This window comes from Alligator sinensis, unplaced genomic scaffold (assembly GCF_000455745.1).
Source record: "Alligator sinensis unplaced genomic scaffold, ASM45574v1 scaffold61_1, whole genome shotgun sequence".
NCBI lineage: Eukaryota > Metazoa > Chordata > Crocodylia > Alligatoridae > Alligator > Alligator sinensis.
The window spans coordinates 1,608,807-1,629,482 of NW_005841986.1; the positions used below are offsets into that span (position 1 = coordinate 1,608,807).

The following is a 20,676-nucleotide window of genomic DNA, read 5'->3' on the forward strand; positions in this document are numbered from 1 at the left end:
ACAAGTTAAGGGCAATTACTGAATGGCAGCGATGGTTTTCTTGGCAACAACCACAGCCCAGCAGAGCAAAGTCTGAGCCGGCAGATTAGATGCTCGCACGATAAAGAAAATACCGCCCCTGCGGTGTGTACACAGGGGGTGTCTATTGTATATACAGCGTCCCAGGACCAGCCATAAAAAGCCTTGACAGGTAATGCATATAAATATATACACAGCCTTCCAGGGCCAGCCATAAAAAGCCTTGACAGGAGTTGCAAACAGCTGACACCAAATGAATCACTTCAGCTGGTGTTTGCCCTGGGCAGTAAATGCTGTCCCAAAGTTTTTTCAAGGTGGAAGTCCCTACATCTATTTATGTTGGGATTTTTTTTTCCTCCCCCTGTTTAAAAGGGGAAGCTCCAGGCTGTATGGAAAATGTCTCGGGTGTCTTTTCATTTCCAAACAGCGCTCATTCGAAGCGTGGGAAGTCCAGTTGTGTTAGGCTCTCAGAGACAAAGTCCTCCTGGCCCTGGGTGAGAGTCCCGGGCCTGGCAAGATTCAGCCTTGAACGCGTGCAGAAGTACCGGGCTCCGTGTCAGAGAGAAGGGGTCAGGGCAAGGAGGTGGAGATCTGCAAAGTCAAGAAGGATTCACTTCCTTTTCTCCCAAGTAACCTCCCTTCATTGCCCAGCCTCCAGCGCCAGCCAGGTCCCATCCATGGGGTTACTCGGTGCTTTTAGCTGACTTCCAAGGCTTTTGATCCTGCTCCACTCAGGCTTGTCGCGTTGGCCTTCGTCCAGCTTCTGAGCTGGGAAATGGCTGCGGGCTTCTGCATCGCCCTCGGCCGGGACGCGTGCCATGGTGCGAAGCGCGTTACAAAGACCTGAGATCCATGACAATTGCTGCACTTTGCCTGCTGGCCTCCCCGGAAAAGTCCTACCGACCTCTGCCGCTGTCCAAGCAAATCGCCGCTGGTGGCTAGCAAATGCTGAGCGAGTGTCAGGCTTAAAACTCAATGTGTGATTTGCATATAACCATTATCCACCTGTTTTTAATCACTCCTGCTCAGCGGGCCACTCGGCAATGAGCAGGACCCCCAAACTCACCATTTTGTGAGTGCTCCATGGAAATGAGTCACAGAAATAAGCTTTTACAATAGGGACAGCATATCCTCCTCCCTCTCTGCACAAGGGATGCTCCTCAAGCTTTCCAAGCAGATCCAACTCTAGCAGCGGATTGCTTTCAGACCAATACATCGATCAGACACACTGCAGTTGATGCACTTGTTTGTAATCCGGTTTCGTGTCCGCCTGTGTGGGATTTTTAGGGTCAAAGGAGTTAAATTGGAAATCAGGTTTGTTGATTAGGCCTGGTGCGGAGGGGAAAAGATGATTTTTATGGTGGTTACAGGAAAGGGCAATCTTGCTGCCTGCTCGCTGTTGATTTCCTATAGGACCATACTCATTTCTGGCAGTTTTAGGAAGCCCTTCACCCTAACATATGGCTTATTTTACCTTGCAGGTCCCCTTTTGCTAAGCCCTTTCCCCAGTTAGGTACCAATGACTCTCCTCAAATAATGCAACTTTCTTAAAGGAAACCAGATCCGAGGGACAGCCGACCCAAAGACCAGATCTCACCGCTTCAAAACTTACCACCACTGCGTAAAAGTGGCCGATCATAGGGAGCGAACCCTGCTAGGAGAGGATCTCGGTCCTTCCCCCCGTCCTTGGACCACAACACCCGTGTTGACTGCAGCTGAAGGCTCCTCTAGAAGTGATAGTCAGCAACAGTGATCATACGGACTTTCTTCTCTCAGTGACATTAAACAGCTTCTGGCATTTCATATTTTTAGTGCATTTGGCGGTCCTCGGCACAGAAACACAGAGCGGTGACTAATTGTTGCTCCATAGATATTGGCCTTTATCTAACACTAGGAGCTTGGTAATCATGCCAGCAAACCTCCTGGAACATGGACCTGCCTCAAGGGCCACTGGTGCTGGAGGATGTCTTTCCAGTAGGTTTGGGATCAGGTGGGATACGAAGTAGTGTTAGCTGTGCAGGGGGTGTGCAAGGAGAATGCTGCACTCTCACCGACAACATGCCCCTAAATGACACGCGTCTTGTTTTTGCAAAAAACCAAAACAAAACAAAACAAAAACCCCCAAGATTTGCTCAGAAGCACTTTTTTCATGGGGAGACCGTAGTGCAAGATGACCGCCAGCTTCTCCACTGTGAACCCTTCACAGCCCCTCTCGCATTGGCAGCAGTTTTTTGATGAGCAACCAATTTGAGAGAGGCTGCAAAAAGGTTATCATCTCTCCTGCCATCTTGCAGCAGTGTCTCCATGCCACTATTCCAGTGAAGAACCATCATCTTCCAGACCAGCCAGCTAGGAAAGTTTTTTCTCCAGCTCTAAAAAGCTTTGCCCTGACTGCAGAAAGCCCTGCTCCCCTCACACAGTGCAACAAAAACAGCTTTGCATTTGCTCACGCCTCAGCATCGCTCATGCCGGAACAAGACTTTGTTCCTTTTCCCCCGCCGCGTTAACCTGGCGGGGTCGGAGCGCACCGGGCCATGCACTCGGCCGAGCGCGGGCACTGCGAGGGCTGAGCAGGACCCGGGGGCACCCGGTGGCCTCCCCGTGTCGGCCTGAATGCGATGCCACGCTCCCTTCGGGAACAGCTGCCTTCTTTCCAAACACGCACCTGCCATTTCAAGTATTTTCCGGAGGCTTCGCACGTCAAAGGCTTCGTTACCTTTTGGGAAATTTGGAAAATAAAAAACACTCAGAAGCCGGGGCTTGGCTGGAGCGGGGGCTGTGGCAATAAAGGAGGGAACTGAAAGGGCTATTTCTGGGAAGGACCGGGCTCGAGCGCTGCGGGCTATGAGCTCAGAGGCTCATCGGTTCCTCGCTCTCGCCACAGACGAGACGAGATAGGCTGTCTGGGGAAGTGCCAGGACCGCGGTGCAGCCCGCTCGATTTGTGCACGCTCCTGTTTGTCCGTCTCGCCCCTCTGAGGTCCCCTCGGGTCCTCGACCGGCTCCACCACCGCCTTGCGGGGATGCTCTCGGGCAAGTTGCTGCGGGCTCGATTCACAGGACTTGGCTCTCTGATCACAGCTGCTTGGAAGAGGCCTGATTCTTCCCAGAACAGCTTTGTTTTCAGCCCCCTTTCCCTCCTTCTGAGGCCATTGGCACGCTGATGTGCTAGCCACAAATTCCTCTTTGCAAGAAGCCATAGCCCCATAATGCAGATGGGGCGGCTGAGCTACCGAGGCTGAAGTCAAGCAGCAACACTGGCAAAGCGGCAGGAGGACCCAGACCTCCGGCCCTGGTCGTGTTGCTAAAGAGCTCAGAAAGCCGCGGGGCAGGCGGGGAAGGCAGTCGCTTGTTTTGCCTGCTGCACGGTGGTGCGTGGAGGGAAACTGAGGCAGAGGAGCCTCCCTTCCAATGCCCTGCGCATGCAAAGCACCTGGCTTTATTTCAACATGGGGTGGACAGTGGCGTTCAGTATTTTCCTTCAATCCCGGTTGTACTGCAGGGATGCTTTCGCTCCCAAAGCCGGCGGGAGGGGAACGTCCTCTCCTCTGTCCCCGAGGTGTCCTGCTCAGGCTGTCCAGCCGGCCTTGGCTCTCTTTCACTCGAAAGCATCCCCTGGGTCATTGATCTGGCTCCTTGGCAAGATGAAGAAGTCTTAAGTGTTAGAATCAAATAAGCATCGATCTTGCTTGAGCCCTGCCATCTCTTCAGCCAGGGCCCAAAAGCCGCAAAGAAGGGAGGCGTGTTATTTAAGCTAATTATATTATTATAGCAGCAAGACAAGGAGCAGGCAAAGGGTGAAGGAGGCGGCCAGGCCGTCTCTGAGATGTGGTCGCTTTGGCCGAGCACTTTCTCCCCGCGGGCAAGTGTCCTAAGCCGGGCTTCCACCGCCCCAACGCTACGGGTGCCGAGCTCCCCGTACAGGGGGGTTGCATTCAGGCCCACTGCGAGCTAAGGAAGTGCCTGTGAAATGGGTAGAGGTGCCACCTGCTTTGTGCTGGGGGGCTTCGCATTCATGGCGAATGAGGGCATTTGCACAGACACGATTTCTTGGAGCTCATCAGGGCACTGGCAAGGGTCCTGTGGGTCTCTCAGACCCAAACCGAGTGCACCCCCCTTCCCTCGCCTTGGTCCCAAGCCGGCAGCATCTGGACAGCAGGGTGCTCGATAGCACTCACCTGCAAAGAGGCTCTGTTAACGAGGTGGTGGGCTGGCCTGGTCCTGGCTGGGGTCCCCTCGGCGGTGTCAGGCTGCTGGGGGGAAAGTGGTGGGTGCAGGGCTTTGGTTCAAGGAAAAGCCACGCTTTAAAAGGCAGCTGTAACCCTCTGTGTTGATTAAAAGAAATCCAGCTCGCTTTGAGGGGTCACTGAGGCTGGCACCCCTTGCAGGCCAGCTGATGGCAGCCGCAGCGGGTCGGGCGCGTGCCTTATTGCCCCCGGGGCTTACTGGGAAGGGAAACCGTCCTGGCCCTCGTGCAGTTTAGCTGACTTCTGCAGGGCTGAGCGTCCTTCCCAGATCTCAAGCCACCTTAACGCAGAGAGGAGGGAGTTCACCCTGTCCCCGGGTCTGGCTCCCCCGGCGGCGATAGACCAAGGCTTGTTGGCTTTCTCTTCTCCAGGTTCCACCATCCTGGCCGAGCGACGGGGCCCGTCCATCCCAAGCTCCCCCACCTCGGCTCCCAGTTCCCCCACCACCCTCTGCAGCGGGGTTTCCGACCCAATCTTGACCACCTGCGGCTCAGGCCTGCTCTGCAGCTCAATCAGCGGTAAGTGTTGCCCCCGTTCGTCCGCGTGTCCCTCCTGGAAACTCCCAGGGCCTTTTCCAGCACGGTGCAGCGCATACACCCCTGCCAGTAAGGTGGGGAGAGCCGGGAAGCCCGCCGGCCCTTGGGGACCTTCCTGTTGCCAGCCTGTTTGACCTGGAAGATGCTTCGAGGCAGGGGCGCTGACCAGCAGGGTGTCTCTTGGCCGACGTGGCTCTGGTGGAGCAGAGGCTCTGCGGGGCGGCGCGTCCATTTGTAAGCGAGGCCCCAAAAGGCCACGCAGCGAGTCTGTGGGAGCACAGTCCAGGTGGCGTCTTCACCATCCTCCGTCCCAGCACAGGGGGTGGTTCCCTGCTAGAAAAGCCCTCTCTCCACCGCCGAGCTGTGCCGGGCACCCAGCTGAGATGTGGAGCTGCGTTGCAGCTGCCACGTCCCCTTGGACGGGCACGTCTGCCACCCAGAGGAAGGCTTCTGGTGCTGGCGAGCCAAGGGCAGGTGCTATCGCTGGTTGCTGCAGGTGCTGCTTTCCCAGGGGCACTTTGCTTTGCGTTGCAAGCACACGACTGTGCACGCGAGCTGGGGCCTGGTGTTTGCTGCTGAGTGCCAGCAGCCTGGGTAGCAGAGGCAGGCAGCTGTGGAAGCAAATCCCCAAGGGCTAGAGCCAGGAATTGCTTTCCCTTCCTCAGCCATGCAGGTAAAGCGACCCAGCTGCACATTTCAGGCTTTTCTCACCTCCCTCGTCAGAAGCAAAGGCACTTAAAGCGCTCCTTCCAGACCCCAGTGCAGCAGCTCCCCTCGTCCCGATGATCCCACTGCACAAAGACTGACGGTGTCCCTTCCCTTGCAGGCACGGCTCCGAACTCCCCGGTTAGCATGCCGGAGTCCCCCATCTCCCCCTCCGTCTCAGGGGCCTGGGGAGACGAATGCACCATCTGCTACGAGAACATGGTGGACACGGTCATTTACTCCTGCGGGCACATGTGTCTCTGCTATTCCTGCGGGCTGAAGCTCAAGAAGATGGCCAACGCCTGCTGCCCCATTTGCAGGCGGGCCATCAAGGATATCATCAAAACCTACCGCAGCACCTAGAGCCGCAGGGCTGGCAGGGGTGGGGTGGAGGAGGACGCGCGGGGAGAAGAGCCCCGGTTTTCATTCATCGTCTGTGAGAGCCGATATCTGAAGCACCCCGGGGGTGCTGGGGGCGGTGAGCGAGGGGGTGGCCCGGCTGCAACTGCTCTTCCAACCCCACCAGCAAGCCGCTGGCTCTGGACTCCAGGGCATCAGGGAAGCCGAGGCAAATCTGCTCTTACCAATGGATTTAATGTTTAATCTCAATGCAACAGCTGGAGCTCTCCGACCTCCTCTGCACTGCGCAGGGGCATCTCCGACGCTTGGGAAGGTGGCTGTGGAGATGTGCCCCCTGCCCCAAAGGGGTGGCGATGGCTGGCAGATGGGAACCATCTCGGAGGAAAGGAGGGAGCCATCTTGGGTGCACGAGCCTCCTTGAAGAGCAGGACCACGTGGGGGGTTTGGAAGAGGCGGAGGGGCTGCCAGCCGTTGCAGAAGGGACTTGTGCGGTAGGCAGAAGAGAAAATTAAAAACCCAACCCCTTTTCCTAAGGGTAAGACAAGCCCTTTCCCCCCTGCCAGGCCGCTGGCAAGCTCAGCAGTCGCCCTGGAGAGGAAGAAACCGATGCCTTGGCCGCCTCAGTGTGCCTCAACTTGCTGGAGAAAGACGCTAGCGGCAGCTGGAGTCTGCCCAAGGGTGCCGGGACGCCGCCCTGCTGAAGACACCCGCGTTGGGCGCCTGCTCTGCGCCTCGCCACCCAGCCACCGTCCTTTCCCCGCTGACCATCTCCTGTCCTCGCAGTCCCAGTCGTGACCGCAGCACCCCCCCACTGCATGACCCCCCAAGGGGTCCCTTTCCCCGGCCTCTGCCCGTCGACGCTTGTGACAAACCCCGAGTTCGGTGAACAGGGGTGAACAGCCCGCGGCTCTGTTTTTACGACGTTACGCTCCATCTCGCTCTTTGCTGTTAACCCCCCCCCCAAAAAACAACAAAAAAAAAAACCCACCCCGCAAAAGGAAGGAACTTGTGACTGAGCTCCTGTGGCCTTGAGCAGACAAGGTGACGTGGGGTCGGCCATTGCCAGGAGGAGACGGGCGTCCCCGTGTCCCGTTTGTTCAAGCTGAGGGTTTTGCAAGGCCTCCCCTGCTCTTGCCGAGAGGGAAGGACACCGCCGTTGCTGCTCCCTGCCCCGCTGCCACCACCCTGGCTCAGGTCTCCAGCGGGCTGGTTCCTTGCGTCGTACCCGGGAAGCCTTCAGCCAGCAGCTGCTCCTGTGCGGGGTGCTGGGGAGGGAGGGCAGGGGTCTCCGTGCATCATCTCAGTTCGGTTCTGTGAATCCTGGCCAGGCAGAAGCTGCAATAATACCAAGGCATGAGTCGACCCCACCTCCCCAACGTCGTGCTGGTCCTGCTAACGCTCGGACGTGCAAAGGGCTGAGCAGGGAGCGAGCTCTAGGGCTAGTGACCTCCCTCTCTTTAATCATCTCCCCAAAAATACTCCACCCCCCCCACCACCAAAGGCACCCACTGCTCAAGGCAGGCCGAGCACCTATGCACGGCTTGCATTGAGCTCCTACTGCTGCCTTCCACGGGCGCTCGAACAAGGCCCCAGGTTAGTGGGGAAGTGCTAGGAGCAGACCCCCTGCCTCCCTCCTGAAGCCAGGTCTTAGCTGTGGCGACACCGCTTGCTCCATGATGGAGCAACGATCTGCCCGTCGGCCCCACGTTGTAGGGGTATCCTTTCCCCCCGCCGGGCAAGGCTCAAACCAGTCACCGTGCTTTCTTTTGCTGCCCCTGCACGTCAGCTCTGCTGCCAGGGGAGCGGACACTGAAAGGACTGCAGGAAGGACGGCCCACGTCTGTCTGCCCTGAAAGCTGGCCAGAGCTGGGGTAGAGTCCCGTCGACTTAAATAGAGCTCATTTTCTTGAGGAATAGGCCCCAGCCCTTTCTGCCTGTGCTTATGATGTCCTAATGGCTGGTCAACAAGCAGGCAAGGGGCATGTAGAGCATGTAGTGTGAGCGGGTTACAGGGCTGGCATCTTGCCCAACCCCTGCTCCAGTACCGATAATCCCTAATTATGTCCATAATCACATACTGTGCGCACCCAGTCTCCCCAGGCAGCGGCTAGCAAATGCATCCCTCCACCTGCGAACAGGCGCTTGGCTCGGGGAGAGGGGCTGCAGCACCCAGTGCCGGCCCAGCCTGCACAGGAGGGGGCAATCGGCTCTACGCATTTCTATCGAGGAGATTGTAATACTAAACACACACCCGCACCAGGTTGTAGACGCCAACCTTAACCTGGGTTTCCTCAGCTGAACATGAACCAGCCTTGCAGCTTTTTTTTTTTTATTTATGGCATCCATGGAAAAGCAGAATCACAGCGAAGCGGGGCTGGACGGGACCTCCAGAGGTCCCATCTAGTCCAACCCCCAGCCTGAGGCAGGCGCGTCCCCATCCAAACCACCCCATACCACCATAATCTCAACCCTGACCCAACATAAACACCCAAACCTGCCATAATTAAAGCAGGGGAACCGCGGCCGCCAACGTCCTGCTTCTGTGAAGTGTTGGCGATGTACGCTCAAGGTGTCCCAGGGAGAGGACCGTGCCCTCCGCTGCAGAGGAAGGCAATAACCCCCACCGTCCATGCCAATCTGACCACGGGGTAAAATGCCTTCCTGACCCCAAATAGGGCTTGCGGTCTGACCCCGAGCGCAGGGGCAAGACCCTCTAGCCGGGAACTACTGGCTTCGCTCCTAGCAGGAGAGTCGGCACAGCCCAGGGGAAGGCCCCCGCCGTAGCTGTAGCCAACACCAGGTGCCACTGGGGAGGCTTAAAAACACCCCAATACATATCAGAAAATTAAAAAAAAAAAAAAAAAAAAGAAAAAAAAAAAAAAAGAGACAAGCAGGGGGGAGCAACCAGTAAAGCCCAGAAGCGTGGGACATACCCATGGTAGAAAACAGGCACAGCTACGTCCAGGTCATCCCCAACCAGTGGGTGTCTAACCAGGAATAGCCGAAAGCCTGGACATGGGTAACGGGCCATCACCCACAAGCTGGACTCCGCAGCTGCTCCCACCATTGCACACACTGGACGGGGGGTGGGGAGTTGAATGTAATGAAAGATGGGTGCGGGTGTGCATGCACGCGTGCATATGCGTGCGAGACTGTGGGGCACGTGCAATAAGAAACAGCTTGCGACTATCCAGAAAGCCAGCGCGGCCAAGGACATCCCAGTTTCCATGGGCTGAGGCCAGAGCAGGTTAACTAGTTACTGTGCAGGAAGGTGCGTGCATACACACGCACACGCAGGTGCACGCATGCAGGTAACCGTCCCCTGGCGTGCTTGCCCTGCAGAGTGCTTTCGCACGAAGGCGCGTGCGTTTTGCTGCGGACCAAACTGGGAGGTAGATGTGAAACACCCGTCGGCAGCGAGCTCAGGGCCAGGCCTGGCGGGCAGCGCAGCAGTGGGCAAGGGCACGCGGGCAGGGGCCGGCGCTGGTCTTTTGAGCGAGCAGAAAAACGGCAGATGCAAAAACAACAACAACATGGAAGGGGGTTTTTGGGCGGTGCTGTTGGGTTTGTGTCGGCTCCTAAGTCACGACAAGGTGTTTTGATGTCATCTGCATTTCAGCGCTTTCTTTTAAACCGGTTTGTGTTCTGTTAGCGAGAAGAAAACAACAACAAGAAAACCAATCCATTCGTTGTGACAACTGGGTAACTGTGATTGTGAATAAAGCCGATTTCGGTCTCCGCGGGCAGGCGTGCGAGTGGTTATTGAGGAGCGGCAGCCACAGAGGGACGGGGGCCGTCTCTAGCCTCCCCCCGCGCAGCCCGGGGGCCGCTCTCGCGCTGTCGGGTGTCCTGCAGCGGACGGCTTAGAAACCAAGAGGAAGCCGCGGGACATCTCTGCCACCTCCGCTGCAATGCTTCGAGTCTCGGTGGCACGACATGCGTACACACCAAGCCGCTCTTTTGCGGCGTGTAGCGAGCACAGGAAGAGGGCCGGGACAGGGCAGCTGTTGGACTGCGGCTAGTGCCCTGCCATCTCGTTGCAAGCCAGCGCTCCGGTTCGGGCAACCCTCCCTCCAGCAGCCAGCATCCAGACGAGGCCAGCCCCCTGCAGAAGACAGCAGCCGGTTGTAAATGGACCAGGCCTTGCGGGCAGCAGGGAGCACAGATTTGGGAGTGAACCCACTTCTGATGCTGGCACCACTCATGCAGCACGCCAAGCAGCGGTACCAGTATGGGGGGTACCGTCCCATTGTACCGCTGCTCGGCACCAAGGCAGCGTGACAAGAGAGAGGGCAAAGCCCCCTTCTCTCCAGGTCTCTCCCATCCCTGCTGCTCGATTCAAGCAGCTACGTGCCCTCGCCTTGCCAGGTTGGGAGCAAGGAGCTGCTAACACCTTTCCTGTCTGCTCTGCAAGGTGGGGAAGCGTCTCCGCTGCTAAGAGGCTCACTTAAAACTGCCGGCGGCACAGAGGTTCGGGCAAAATTCTGCAGGGGAGCTCCTGGGGACCGGGATTAATAAGATCATTCCTCAGATCAGGCTTATTTTAGGAAGAGCCTCCTCCTGCCCCCTCCCTTCGCTCTACCTCTGGGGACAGCACCTTGCAGAGCACGTCTCTCTCAGGCCGGGGTGCCCCCTGAGGAAGGGGTATGCTCGCATGGAGCGCCCAGTGCAAAAAGCCCGTGGGAGGGATTTCTCTGGAAAATGCAATTTTTTTTTTTTCCCCCAGCAGAAACAAATCCAAACTAAAAACCAAAAATAAAACTCCTCTGCCCCTTGGATGGAGCTGAGACCCTCCTCCCATCACCTCGCAGCATCTTTTGCACCGTTGCTGGAGCACAATGCAAGAGTTGTGCGGTGGAGCTGCTCGCCGGGGGTCCATCCGACGAAGCCAGGCCTGGTGCGCACAGCTTGAATCCTGTCCCCACCTCGTATTGAAGTGTTGGAAGGGCCTCTAGCGGGTGCAGAATGAAATGCACGGGCAGGCTTCGCTCCCTTTCCAGCCATTCCCATGCAATCAGACATAAACCCGTCGTAGGACAAGGCCGAGATCTGTCCTGCAGCTGCCCCTCCAAGGGACGTGCTTAGTCACCAGAGCAGGCCTGGGTTCAGCTTCAAGCCAAGGCTGCGCGGATGAAATTAAGCCCGGATATAGCTGGGGTGGGCCCATTTTCTTGCGTGGAGAACATGAGACTTGCTCCCCTCCGTGTCTGTTGGGGGCAGTTAGCTACCGCGCCAGGGCTCAGTTCCCCAGTCTGTGATCTGGAGTTTGGGCATGGCATTGCGACTCTGCAGGAGAAAAGCATGGTCTCCCCTTAGTCAGTCCAGCGTGGGAGAGACCAGACCCGCACTCCTGCTTGTGCCCCTGGCCTCCATTTCTGCATCGGCCTGGAGCAAAACCAGGGGAAGAACCAGACTCAGGCTTGGTGCGTCTGTTGGGGTGGGACGCACTACCCTGGGCTGGGGTTGAAAGGTTGACAGGTGCTTATTGCACTACAGAAGTGACAACGTGTGAAACGAGTGAAACAGTGGCGGGGACAGCCCCGCAGAGCAGGACACAGGCGCCGACTTCGGTACACAACTCACTCCGCCAGAAACGTCTGTCATAGAAAAGCGGGGCTGGAAGAGGCCTCTGGAGGAGACCTAGTCCAACCCCTGCCCGAGGCAGGGTCATCCCTATGCAAACCATTCCCAGCAAATCCTGTCTCGCCTAAAACTACACGATCAGCTGTGTCACACATCTACAAGACAAGGGAGGGAAGAAACCAAAAACACACACAACCACCCAGAACTCCCTGTGGCAACCGGTGAAGCCCAGAAGCACGGGAAATACCCATAACATGGCACGGGCATCATCCCTGGCCAATGCTTATCCAACCTCTTCTTGAGCACCTCCACTGATGGAGAGTCCACAGCTTCTCTACACAGGCCGGTCCACTGCTTCACTCTCTTACCTGTGAAGTTTTTCCCGATACCCAATGTAGACTTCCTGTGCTGCAATGTCAAGCCATTGGGCCCTGTCCTTTTCCTCTGCAGCAAGCGAAACAAGGTGCTCGCCCTCTTCTTTACGGCAGCCCTTCAGATATTTGAAGACTGCCATCACGTCTCTTAAATTGCCTTTCCTGCAAGCTGAAGATGCCCGTTCCCTTCAAACTCTGCTCGCATGGCTTGCTTTCTGAGACCGTTATCACTTTTGTCACTTGTCTCTGGACCTTCTCTAACTTTTCCATGTCTTTTTTAAAATGTGGAGCCCAAAACTGCCCCTTCCCTCGGCATTGGGTAGGCCTCACCTAGAGGGTTGGGTGCATTATCACTCCGTGTCTTGCACCTAATGTTTCTATTGATGCAACCCAAAATTGTAGTTGCATTTTGCAGAGCTGCGTCACACTGCCGGCTCGTACCGAGGCTGGGATCCACCAGGACTCCTGGGTCCTTCTGTGGTGCACCATCCAGCCAGCTAGCACCTATTTTTTATTAGTATTTTTAATTATTCTTCCCGAGGTGCAACACCTTGCATTTTTCAGCATTGAGCTTCATCCTGTTAGCCCCGGCCCAGCCTTCCAGCCTGTCAAGACCCTTCTGAAATGCGCTCCTGTCCTCCGTTGTGTTTGCAGTCCTTCCCCCTTGTGCCAGCTACAAAGCAGCAGCATCCAAATAATGAATGAACACCTTGAGTAGCACTGGGCCCAGCACAGACCCCCGTGGGATGCCACTCAAAACATTTTACTGAACCTCTTCTTGGCTTTAATTTCTCCTTCCAGGTGGAGCTCTTTTAAAAGATTTTTTTTTTTTTTTTAAACCTTTGCCTTCCTGATTTTCTCCCTGCCCCCTTTTGCACTGTCTGCATGCTTTGCACTTGAGGCATCCTAGACACCCCATGTGCAGCCACGTTGCCCTTGTGCACATCTCTGCTCTTCCTCTTGTGCTTCCACCGTGTCAGAAGAGCTGGCTGGGCTTCCAGCACGGTGCCCTTTAGCTGCTTCCAGCCCCCCAGGGTGCCTTTATTCCTCCAGTCTTTCCTTCCATGGCACCACGTCCATTATCTTCTTGAGTTGCTTGAAATCCAGCATCTTGGGCCCAACGACTTCAAGCTTTCCCCATCTCAGGATCTTTATTCCCTTGCACCCAAGAGCCTCCCTTGCTAACATCACCGGCAAGTCTTTGTGGCAAGGGCCACGCAGCAGAGTCGAGGCATCCTCTTCAAAGGAGATGCATGAAGCGCGTAGCCTCCCCCATTTAAAAGCATGACCCCTGGGGTCAGAGCCCTAACCCTAACCCACAGCTGGCCCTGGGACTAGCTGCTGTAAAGCCAAGAGTTGCTTGCAAACTGCAGCCAAACTGCAAGGCACCTGGCAGAGAATGGGGTATTGTGGAAAGGGGCTGAGGGTGGAGCCGCTGGGCTGAATCCTTTCTGCCCTTCATATGCACAGATACCGTGAAGGCAGCTACAGTTTGCACGGGGTGGGATTGTTTCCACCTGCAGCAAGAATCACATCACCCTCTCCATGTACTTGCAGAGAAGAGGCAGAGAGGAGCAGCCTCCCTTAAAAGGCCTCATGACTGTTGTGGTTCTTGCCCCGCTCCTCAAAGACATTTGAACCTGTACCTCCCACTTCCCCAGCACAGGCCTCTACTCAGTAGGCCACAGCCTAGGCTTTATCAAATACCCCCGACACCCCATCCCTCGACAATGGCTCAGTGCTTCTTGCATTTACAAAAGGCTACCAGCCAGGAGACAGATCCCAGGCAGCATCTATCCCACTGAGCCACCTTCCCTCTGCCTCACGCCTTCCTCCTTGACCGACACCTTCCACACCTGGCTGCTAGTGGGCCACCATGAGTGGGTGGGATGGAGAAAGCTATGGCTGTGCCTAGCCTGTGGCCAGGTGGTTAGAGCCAGTTGTTAGGAAGCAGGACATGCAGGTTCAAATCTCTCTGGGTGAGGGTCTCCCGCACCTGGGACTGGGGGATGAAAGCACCAGGGCTGGGTCTCGGGGAAGGTATCTAATTATCCAGAAAACTGGGTAGAAAAGCTAGACAAGGAAGCACATCTCTTTCAGGGTGCACACCCAACAGCACTCACACCTAGATTCGAGCTGAGCAGTAAGTAAAGCTTACTTAATGCTGATTTGCACACTGGTGAACCCGAGGGTCTCCAAGCACGGTGTGCGATTACGGTAAGATTATTTCCCTGGATAAAAGAGACTAACAACCATCGCAGAATCCTAGAAAAAATAGGCCTGAGAGGCATCTCCAGGGTCATCTAGTCCGATACTCCTGCCTTGAGTAGGGTATTTGTCTAAAGAGTCTAGACAAGTGTTTGTCTAATCTGTTCTTAAAGACAAAACCTCACACACAACTTCCAGACATAACACCTGAAACACCAAACACCCGCATGAACTTGCCACTGGTAAAGTAGAGGGGGCAAGGGCACAGTCAATGTCCTGCCAGTACAAAGGGCGGCAAAGGTTTGTTGAAATATGCTTTGAGGACACCCATCACCATGCTGGGCCTGACAAGGCTTCAACAGAGACCCGAGCAACTTAGTCTGACTTGCCTTTGTAACAGATGAGTCTTTGAACTTAGCTTCGGGAAGGTACCGCTCCTCCGCTGAAATCCCTCTTGCCCCTTCAGAGCTTCACACCCGGTAGAGACTGGTGCAGGGCATAAGCGGAGCAAGTTAACACCCCGGCCTGTTTTCCGGGCAGCAGCGGACAAGGCCCTTTATCCGAGCCGTGCTCGCACAGCGCTTTGCAACAAGCACATTCTCTACCGCCATTCGGGAGTCTAGGAAGAAGATGGGACGTTGTCTACAGTCCCCTTGAAAATCAAGTCAATCCTTCACAACTTCTGGTAGCCCACCCTCCGGCATCTTCTTGCAGAAAAAGACTCCCGCGCCCACGTGGGAGCCTGCTGGCTCTAGCAAGGGTGCGCAGGGGTCCAGTTGCCTGCCAGCATGCCGGAAGGTGCAAGATTTGGGCCATAAGCTCCCCCTCGGCCCTGCTCGACCGAGAGCTGCCTGCATCCCGACGACAGGGAACGATGGTGATGGGCGAGGCTCTATGGCCAAGGGAGTGAGGGAGAGGGGTGGTCTGTGAAGTACTTGGGGATGAACAAAATTGGTGTCTGCTAAAAGGCTTGATGCATGCTCATGAAGGACAGAAGAATCGAAGGGTGCTGCCCAACCTTGCACTGGCTCCAGGGAGCAGGGTCAGACAAGCCCCCAGGCCAGGCCCATTCCTGAACTCTGCCTTTGTTATGCTCATGGGAGAAGTAGGGAGCTGTTAATGCTCGCAGAAGTGCCCTGTGCATTTGGGACCTTACAGACTTGGGCTCCAACAGCTCCAAAGCCCACTAGAGTCAACCAGGAGTCAATAGCATGCAAGGCCCTTCTCCCTGCACTGTCAGTTCTCATTGCTCTCTGGCATGGATGCCTTTGCATACTGTCCATCGACTCAGTCTTGAGATACTGGGTGGCCTCAATCCTTTCACATCATAGAAGTTCACTGTGAGGGCTCCATAGCGGGCTAAGAGGCCATCTTTCCACCAGACCCAGCTCCGTTTGCTTAGAGACATTATCCTGCTGGCCACCCCTCCAGCTCACCTGTCCAGAAAACAACTGCCCATTTCCATTCTGGAGTCTTGCTGAACACGTGGAGCCTCTTTTGGCACTCGAAACTAGGATGGAGGGCAAAGATGAGGTCAGGTTTCACTATACCTAGTAGGATGGAAGGAAGAAAAAAAGAGCATCCAAAAATTAAGAGAAATCCCTCCCCCATCCCCATGAAAGCTGTGCTGGAACCGACGCGTGAACCTGCTCTCTGCTCACAACTGGAACAGACCCAGTTTTACCCCTGCACAGGGTTCAATGAAGCTGAATCTGCCCTCGGGGTCGCATTGACAATGAGATCGGGAGAACAAAAAGGGTGGGGGGGGGGATGGGAAAAACTCAAGAAAAGGAGAAAAAGGATGAGAAATAAAACCAAAAACCTGGGTCACAATTAAAAAGGTCAAAAAAAAATTTATTTTTGTTCTCAGGGCGTATAAAGAGGCGATGTAAACAAAATACAAACAAAATAGTCACAAATCAAATCTTACAGTCTGCAAGCATTTGAAGATAGAGTATCCTTTCTCCCCCCCACCCCCCCACCCCACGCATGGGAAGCCTGCTCCAAGTGTTAATGAACAACTCCGAACCTTGAAAAGGTCCTCCGGGGGCTTTGCCGAGCTCGAAACCCAGGGCTAGATTTCTCTTTTACAAAAAAAGGACACTGCATCTTTGTGATCAAACACTAAAAAACATAAATATTACAAATATTTAAGATCCTATTTAGCACCACGTTTGGTCCAAGCAATCAATGAACTGGGAGATGACTATCAAGTCCTCTCTGCCTGAGACGCTGAATGTTGCGGTTTCACATTGCAAGAATTTGTCGCGCGAAGGAGAAGGCAGCCCTCGCAGCTCGGGCAGCCCCTCGCACGCCTTTGCAGGTCACGTGTGCACGCACGGGTCACCAGACCCCTCGCAAGGTGGAGCGTGCGACCCATGGGCCACAACGCAACGGGCAACCGTCAGGTTCGATAGGACACAAAATCCCTTTGGTGCCAAGGGGATGGCTGGCTTCTGCTTTAGTACTGGCACTAAAGGTCTGGAGTAATTTTGGTCTTAGGAAGGGCTAGACAACCATTTTTTTGCTGCGAGCTTCCCATTCCCACAGCATCCCACCACCTTCGGTAACAGCACAGATTTCTAGATCTGCCGGCTATCGGAGGTCGCAATGGCAGCTGCCGGAAAGGAGCAACGTTTGCCCCAAAATGCGGAGACCTAGCCCAGATACTTAAATGTGCCCAAAACATGCAGATCACCAGCTCACGGTATCGGGCACCATTTATTCCAGACTGCTACAAGGCTTCGACAGGCAAGCAGTGTGGACCCAAATGGCTCTGGCGTCCAATGGAAACGTGCACTACTAGACTTTATACCATCGCGGTACAGGACGTGACCCTTGGAGTATTTGCATCTGCAAGCCATTGAGCCCTAGGCTTCCTAGGGACAGAAGTTCTCAGACCGATGGCTCTCAATCTACAAGCTTCCCTCAAAAATCAAGGCACTGAGCATTAAGGCTCCCATTCAGTTCAGTGGGAAAGCATCTCCAACAGACCAAGCCTCAACTATTACAGGCCAAACTGGAGTCAAAGCTTAGACACAGCAGTGGAGTTTTTGGTGGGCGTCCTCACCCTCTACCACGTGCATGGCAGATACCGCAAGGCTAGCACTCTCCATGTTATAAGGGATCCTTGCAGAATTTAAAAATGCTTTACCGGTATAAATGAGTCTCCTCCCCAAACATCAATGCAACTTGTCCGTTGCAAAACACGGCTCTGCCGAGAAAAACATGACAAAAGCTGATGATTCAAAAAAACAGCATTGAGAGTCGGTCTGGGGTTGCTAGGCAAGGTCCGTTTTTGTGAATTTAATGGACGTAAACCTGATGCAAGGAAGGAGGCCAGGGTTATGGGCGCCACGCCCCTAGGTCTCACACCAGAACTGCTTATGTCAAGAGTGGCTCAACCTTGCAGTTAGCTGCAAAATCGTCTCGAACTCACAAATGTCTTGGTCTTTTGCATCCAGTAAAGAAAAGCCTCTTAAGCCATTCTGGATTGGGAAGTCAGGCCAAGTGAAAGCTTTAAACAAAGGGAAAAAAAAATAAAAATCAAGGCCTTCTGATGGGCACTGACTTCACCAGGATTCATTTTGCCCTCGGCAGGGCTTGCTCTTGGCTACAGCCAGAACAGCAAGTTTCCTGGGATATTAAACCAATCCCCTGCAGGGCAGCAAGCCACGTAAACACGTGTCTTTGCATGGAGAAATCAGGCCCGTGGCAGCAGATACACGCGCTGCCAGGCTGAGCCATCTGCTTGCACGCTGAAACGAACACACGGGTGAAGCAGTGACGATATCCCAGTGCAGAAGGCACGCTCACCGACTACACCCTCCGAGGGAACGGGCCAAGCAGAAGAGTTTCCCAATGAAAATTCGGTTCCTGTTCTTTTCATGGGAAACAAATTCTACGTTGCCGACCTGAACCCACTGATCTGCCTCCTGGGATGCAACTGGAAGACTGGGAGGAAAGTCGTGCAGGCTTTCATGTTCAGTCCATCTCGATCAAGATTATTAGGGCCTTCCACAATAACCCATGCAAACAATGATGCCACTTGCAAAAAAAAAACAAAAAAAAAAAACCAACCCCAACCTGTTCAATTGCAGGACTTCTTTGGTACGGGGGCAAACTCTCTCCAAGACAAATGCCAATTTTCCAGTCGGGGGAAGTATTTTCATGGGCATATTGGCAAGCCACCTGTGCAGAGGCAGGTCTACTCAACAAACAGTTCCATAATCTGGTCACCATCTCCAGCAAGAGATAAAGAAGTCTATTGCCTGCAGCTCTTTCTGTGTCTTGCTCCACACTTGCTATTAGGTAAGTGCCGATTCCACCAGCAGCAGCAAAAACACCCGCCTGTTGCAATAGGATCAAATTTTGGGACTAAAAGATCAAGTATTTGCACAACGAACAATCTGCTAGCAAGGGTAATGCCATCGACATCAATGCACCGCAGGCTAGCAGTGAATGTGGCCCAAGCTGGTATCAGAAGAAAGGTTTCCCAATTTCCTCCCCCCCACCGTCTCATTCATTTCCTTCCTACCTCAGCAATGAGCAGTAAAGACCATCATTGTTGTTTCACCTCTCCCAGAACAAACTGAATCGACTCCCGCCTATATCCTCTCAACTCAAAAGACTCTCCGTTCTTCCTTCCCCCGTTAGGCTGCAACAGAAACCATATCAACTTCCAGAAAACGCCTCTCCAAGCAACAATAAATAAATAAATCGTCTCAAAATCGGCTCTACCACACGCACACCAGGACCAGCCACACACTTCTCTATCTCTGGACACCAACGTTCTCCCCCAAGCCGCTCGCTCGCTCTCTAGGACCGTTACGTTCCCACCCCCTAACCCTCGGAAACGAAAAACTAGACCAACGCGCAGTCACGAGAACAGTAGCCAATGTTGATGGTCACGTTAAGAGCGTCAGCAACTGACAAAACCAATAGCAGGACATCGCCCAGCCAATACTCGGGCACTTTGGGGTTTATAGTGAGGATCAAATTTTCAAACCTGGACAGACTTTGGCCTCAACCCAACGAGACCTGTTAACATTTATTGCATGCCTGTCCCCTGCTGAAGTCCACAGGCCCACTTCCATGTCTGAAGTCAAGCCTTGTTCCATCCAGATACTGGAGCACCTGAATCGACACGCTAAATTTTTTCAAAACCTCAAGATCATCCTCTAACCAATTTTCAAAATCAAGACACTACGTCCTAAATAACCCTGAAAGTAAGAGGATTTAGAAACTGCTAGGCACCCGCATTTGACAATTCAGGCCCCATTTTCAAGGTCAGTAAAAGCAAGCCATCAAGCTGCAGGAGAGACTTCTTTAAATAGATACCAAATTTGATATCGTAGTCCTGATATAATAGGATTACGTTTCATCCTCTCCAAACCCTGACTCCCAGGGTAGCAAAGAGGAAAGCTATTTGCAATCAGTTTTCAAATAAGGGTTCCCTGAACAAAAGGAGCAAGTGTGATGAGACAGATGGTGCTTCTGCAACCAGTCCCTATGTTCAAACTCAACCTGAGCAATTCAATTTTCGCCCTCTCCAAGATGCACATCCAGTAAGACTGAGAAATTCTGGATAACTTTGTCCAGTCTCCGTTTGTTATTTAACAATGGACACCATTGGAAATCATTGATTTGTGACAGCATCTTGTGCTTTTAAAACAATTTTAATTTTTTTTTTGGTGTGTTTACCTTTTCTACCTACCCTATTTGACTGCAGTTATTCAAACAACTTGAGTTCTGCTTGTTCGGGCAGTTTCATGGCCCGACTTAAATATGACGGGGCCTAGATTCAGAATATGATATGCCCACGTTCGGGGCCGAGGCGCAGTTATTTTGGATTGCTCAAGAAAAGTTTTCAAACCAGAATGTAACCGCTTGCATAGTAAAGGCTGCCATATAATGTACAGGTAGGCATCATGCTGATCTTTCCAAATCGGTGGCTTACAACCAATGACATTTTGCAGACCCTGGAACCAAATGCTTGTAACATTTACTTTTAAAGTCTAAGAGGGTTTTTAAAAACAAAAAAAAAAACAAAAAACCCCAAACCCCAACAAAAACCCAAAATACAACAGAATAATATCCCCCGACCAACAATTGTTTTTCAACACCCCCAATGGAGAGGGGATCTAGAGAAACTACCCCCGTAACCAAATGCCGTCCTTGTATTTTCTCTAGCAAGCTAACCGTTTGCTCTGATGCTGCTAAGGGCACTCACTCCCTGCTTAAAAGGACATACATCCAGAACAGATTTTCGTGCCAGTTTTGACTCTGATGAACCTTGATAGTGCCTATACTCCCAGATGCACGCGACACCTTGCTTAAAACAAATGTCTAACACGTTTGCCTTACCTCAATGGATTACGACCTTCGCAACACAGATTGTCATGCCGTATCATGTGCGAAACCGAACATTTGGCAATGATGGAGCACACTAACGGAGAACAGCGACGTATTAAAAAAAAAAACAAAAAAAAAAACTATATAAAAAGCACCAGCAGTGTCAAACCCAATAACTTATGGCCTTTAGAAGAAACATCCTTGATTAATATTTTATCTTTATCCATCCCCTCCTGCATCTATACTGTTATCCAGTTACCTCTTCCATCTCTTAATTGCATTTTCTCCCCCT

At 53.5% G+C, this 20,676-nt stretch overlaps 1 protein-coding gene across 3 annotated transcripts in view; it reads left to right on the forward strand.

Annotated features, from left to right (window-relative positions):
• NEURL1 (neuralized E3 ubiquitin protein ligase 1) overlaps positions 1 to 6,687 on the forward strand; it is a 191,653-nt gene extending 184,966 nt beyond the window's left edge. For all 3 annotated transcript variants that reach the window (XM_025201223.1, XM_025201224.1, XM_025201225.1), the window contains exons 5-6: positions 4,636 to 4,782; positions 5,627 to 6,687. In XM_025201223.1, the coding sequence (XP_025057008.1) occupies positions 4,636 to 4,782; positions 5,627 to 5,868 (389 nt within the window). In that variant the 3' untranslated portion in view covers positions 5,869 to 6,687. The remainder of the gene's footprint in view (positions 1 to 4,635; positions 4,783 to 5,626) is intronic.
• The last annotated feature ends 13,989 nt before the right edge of the window (positions 6,688 to 20,676 follow it).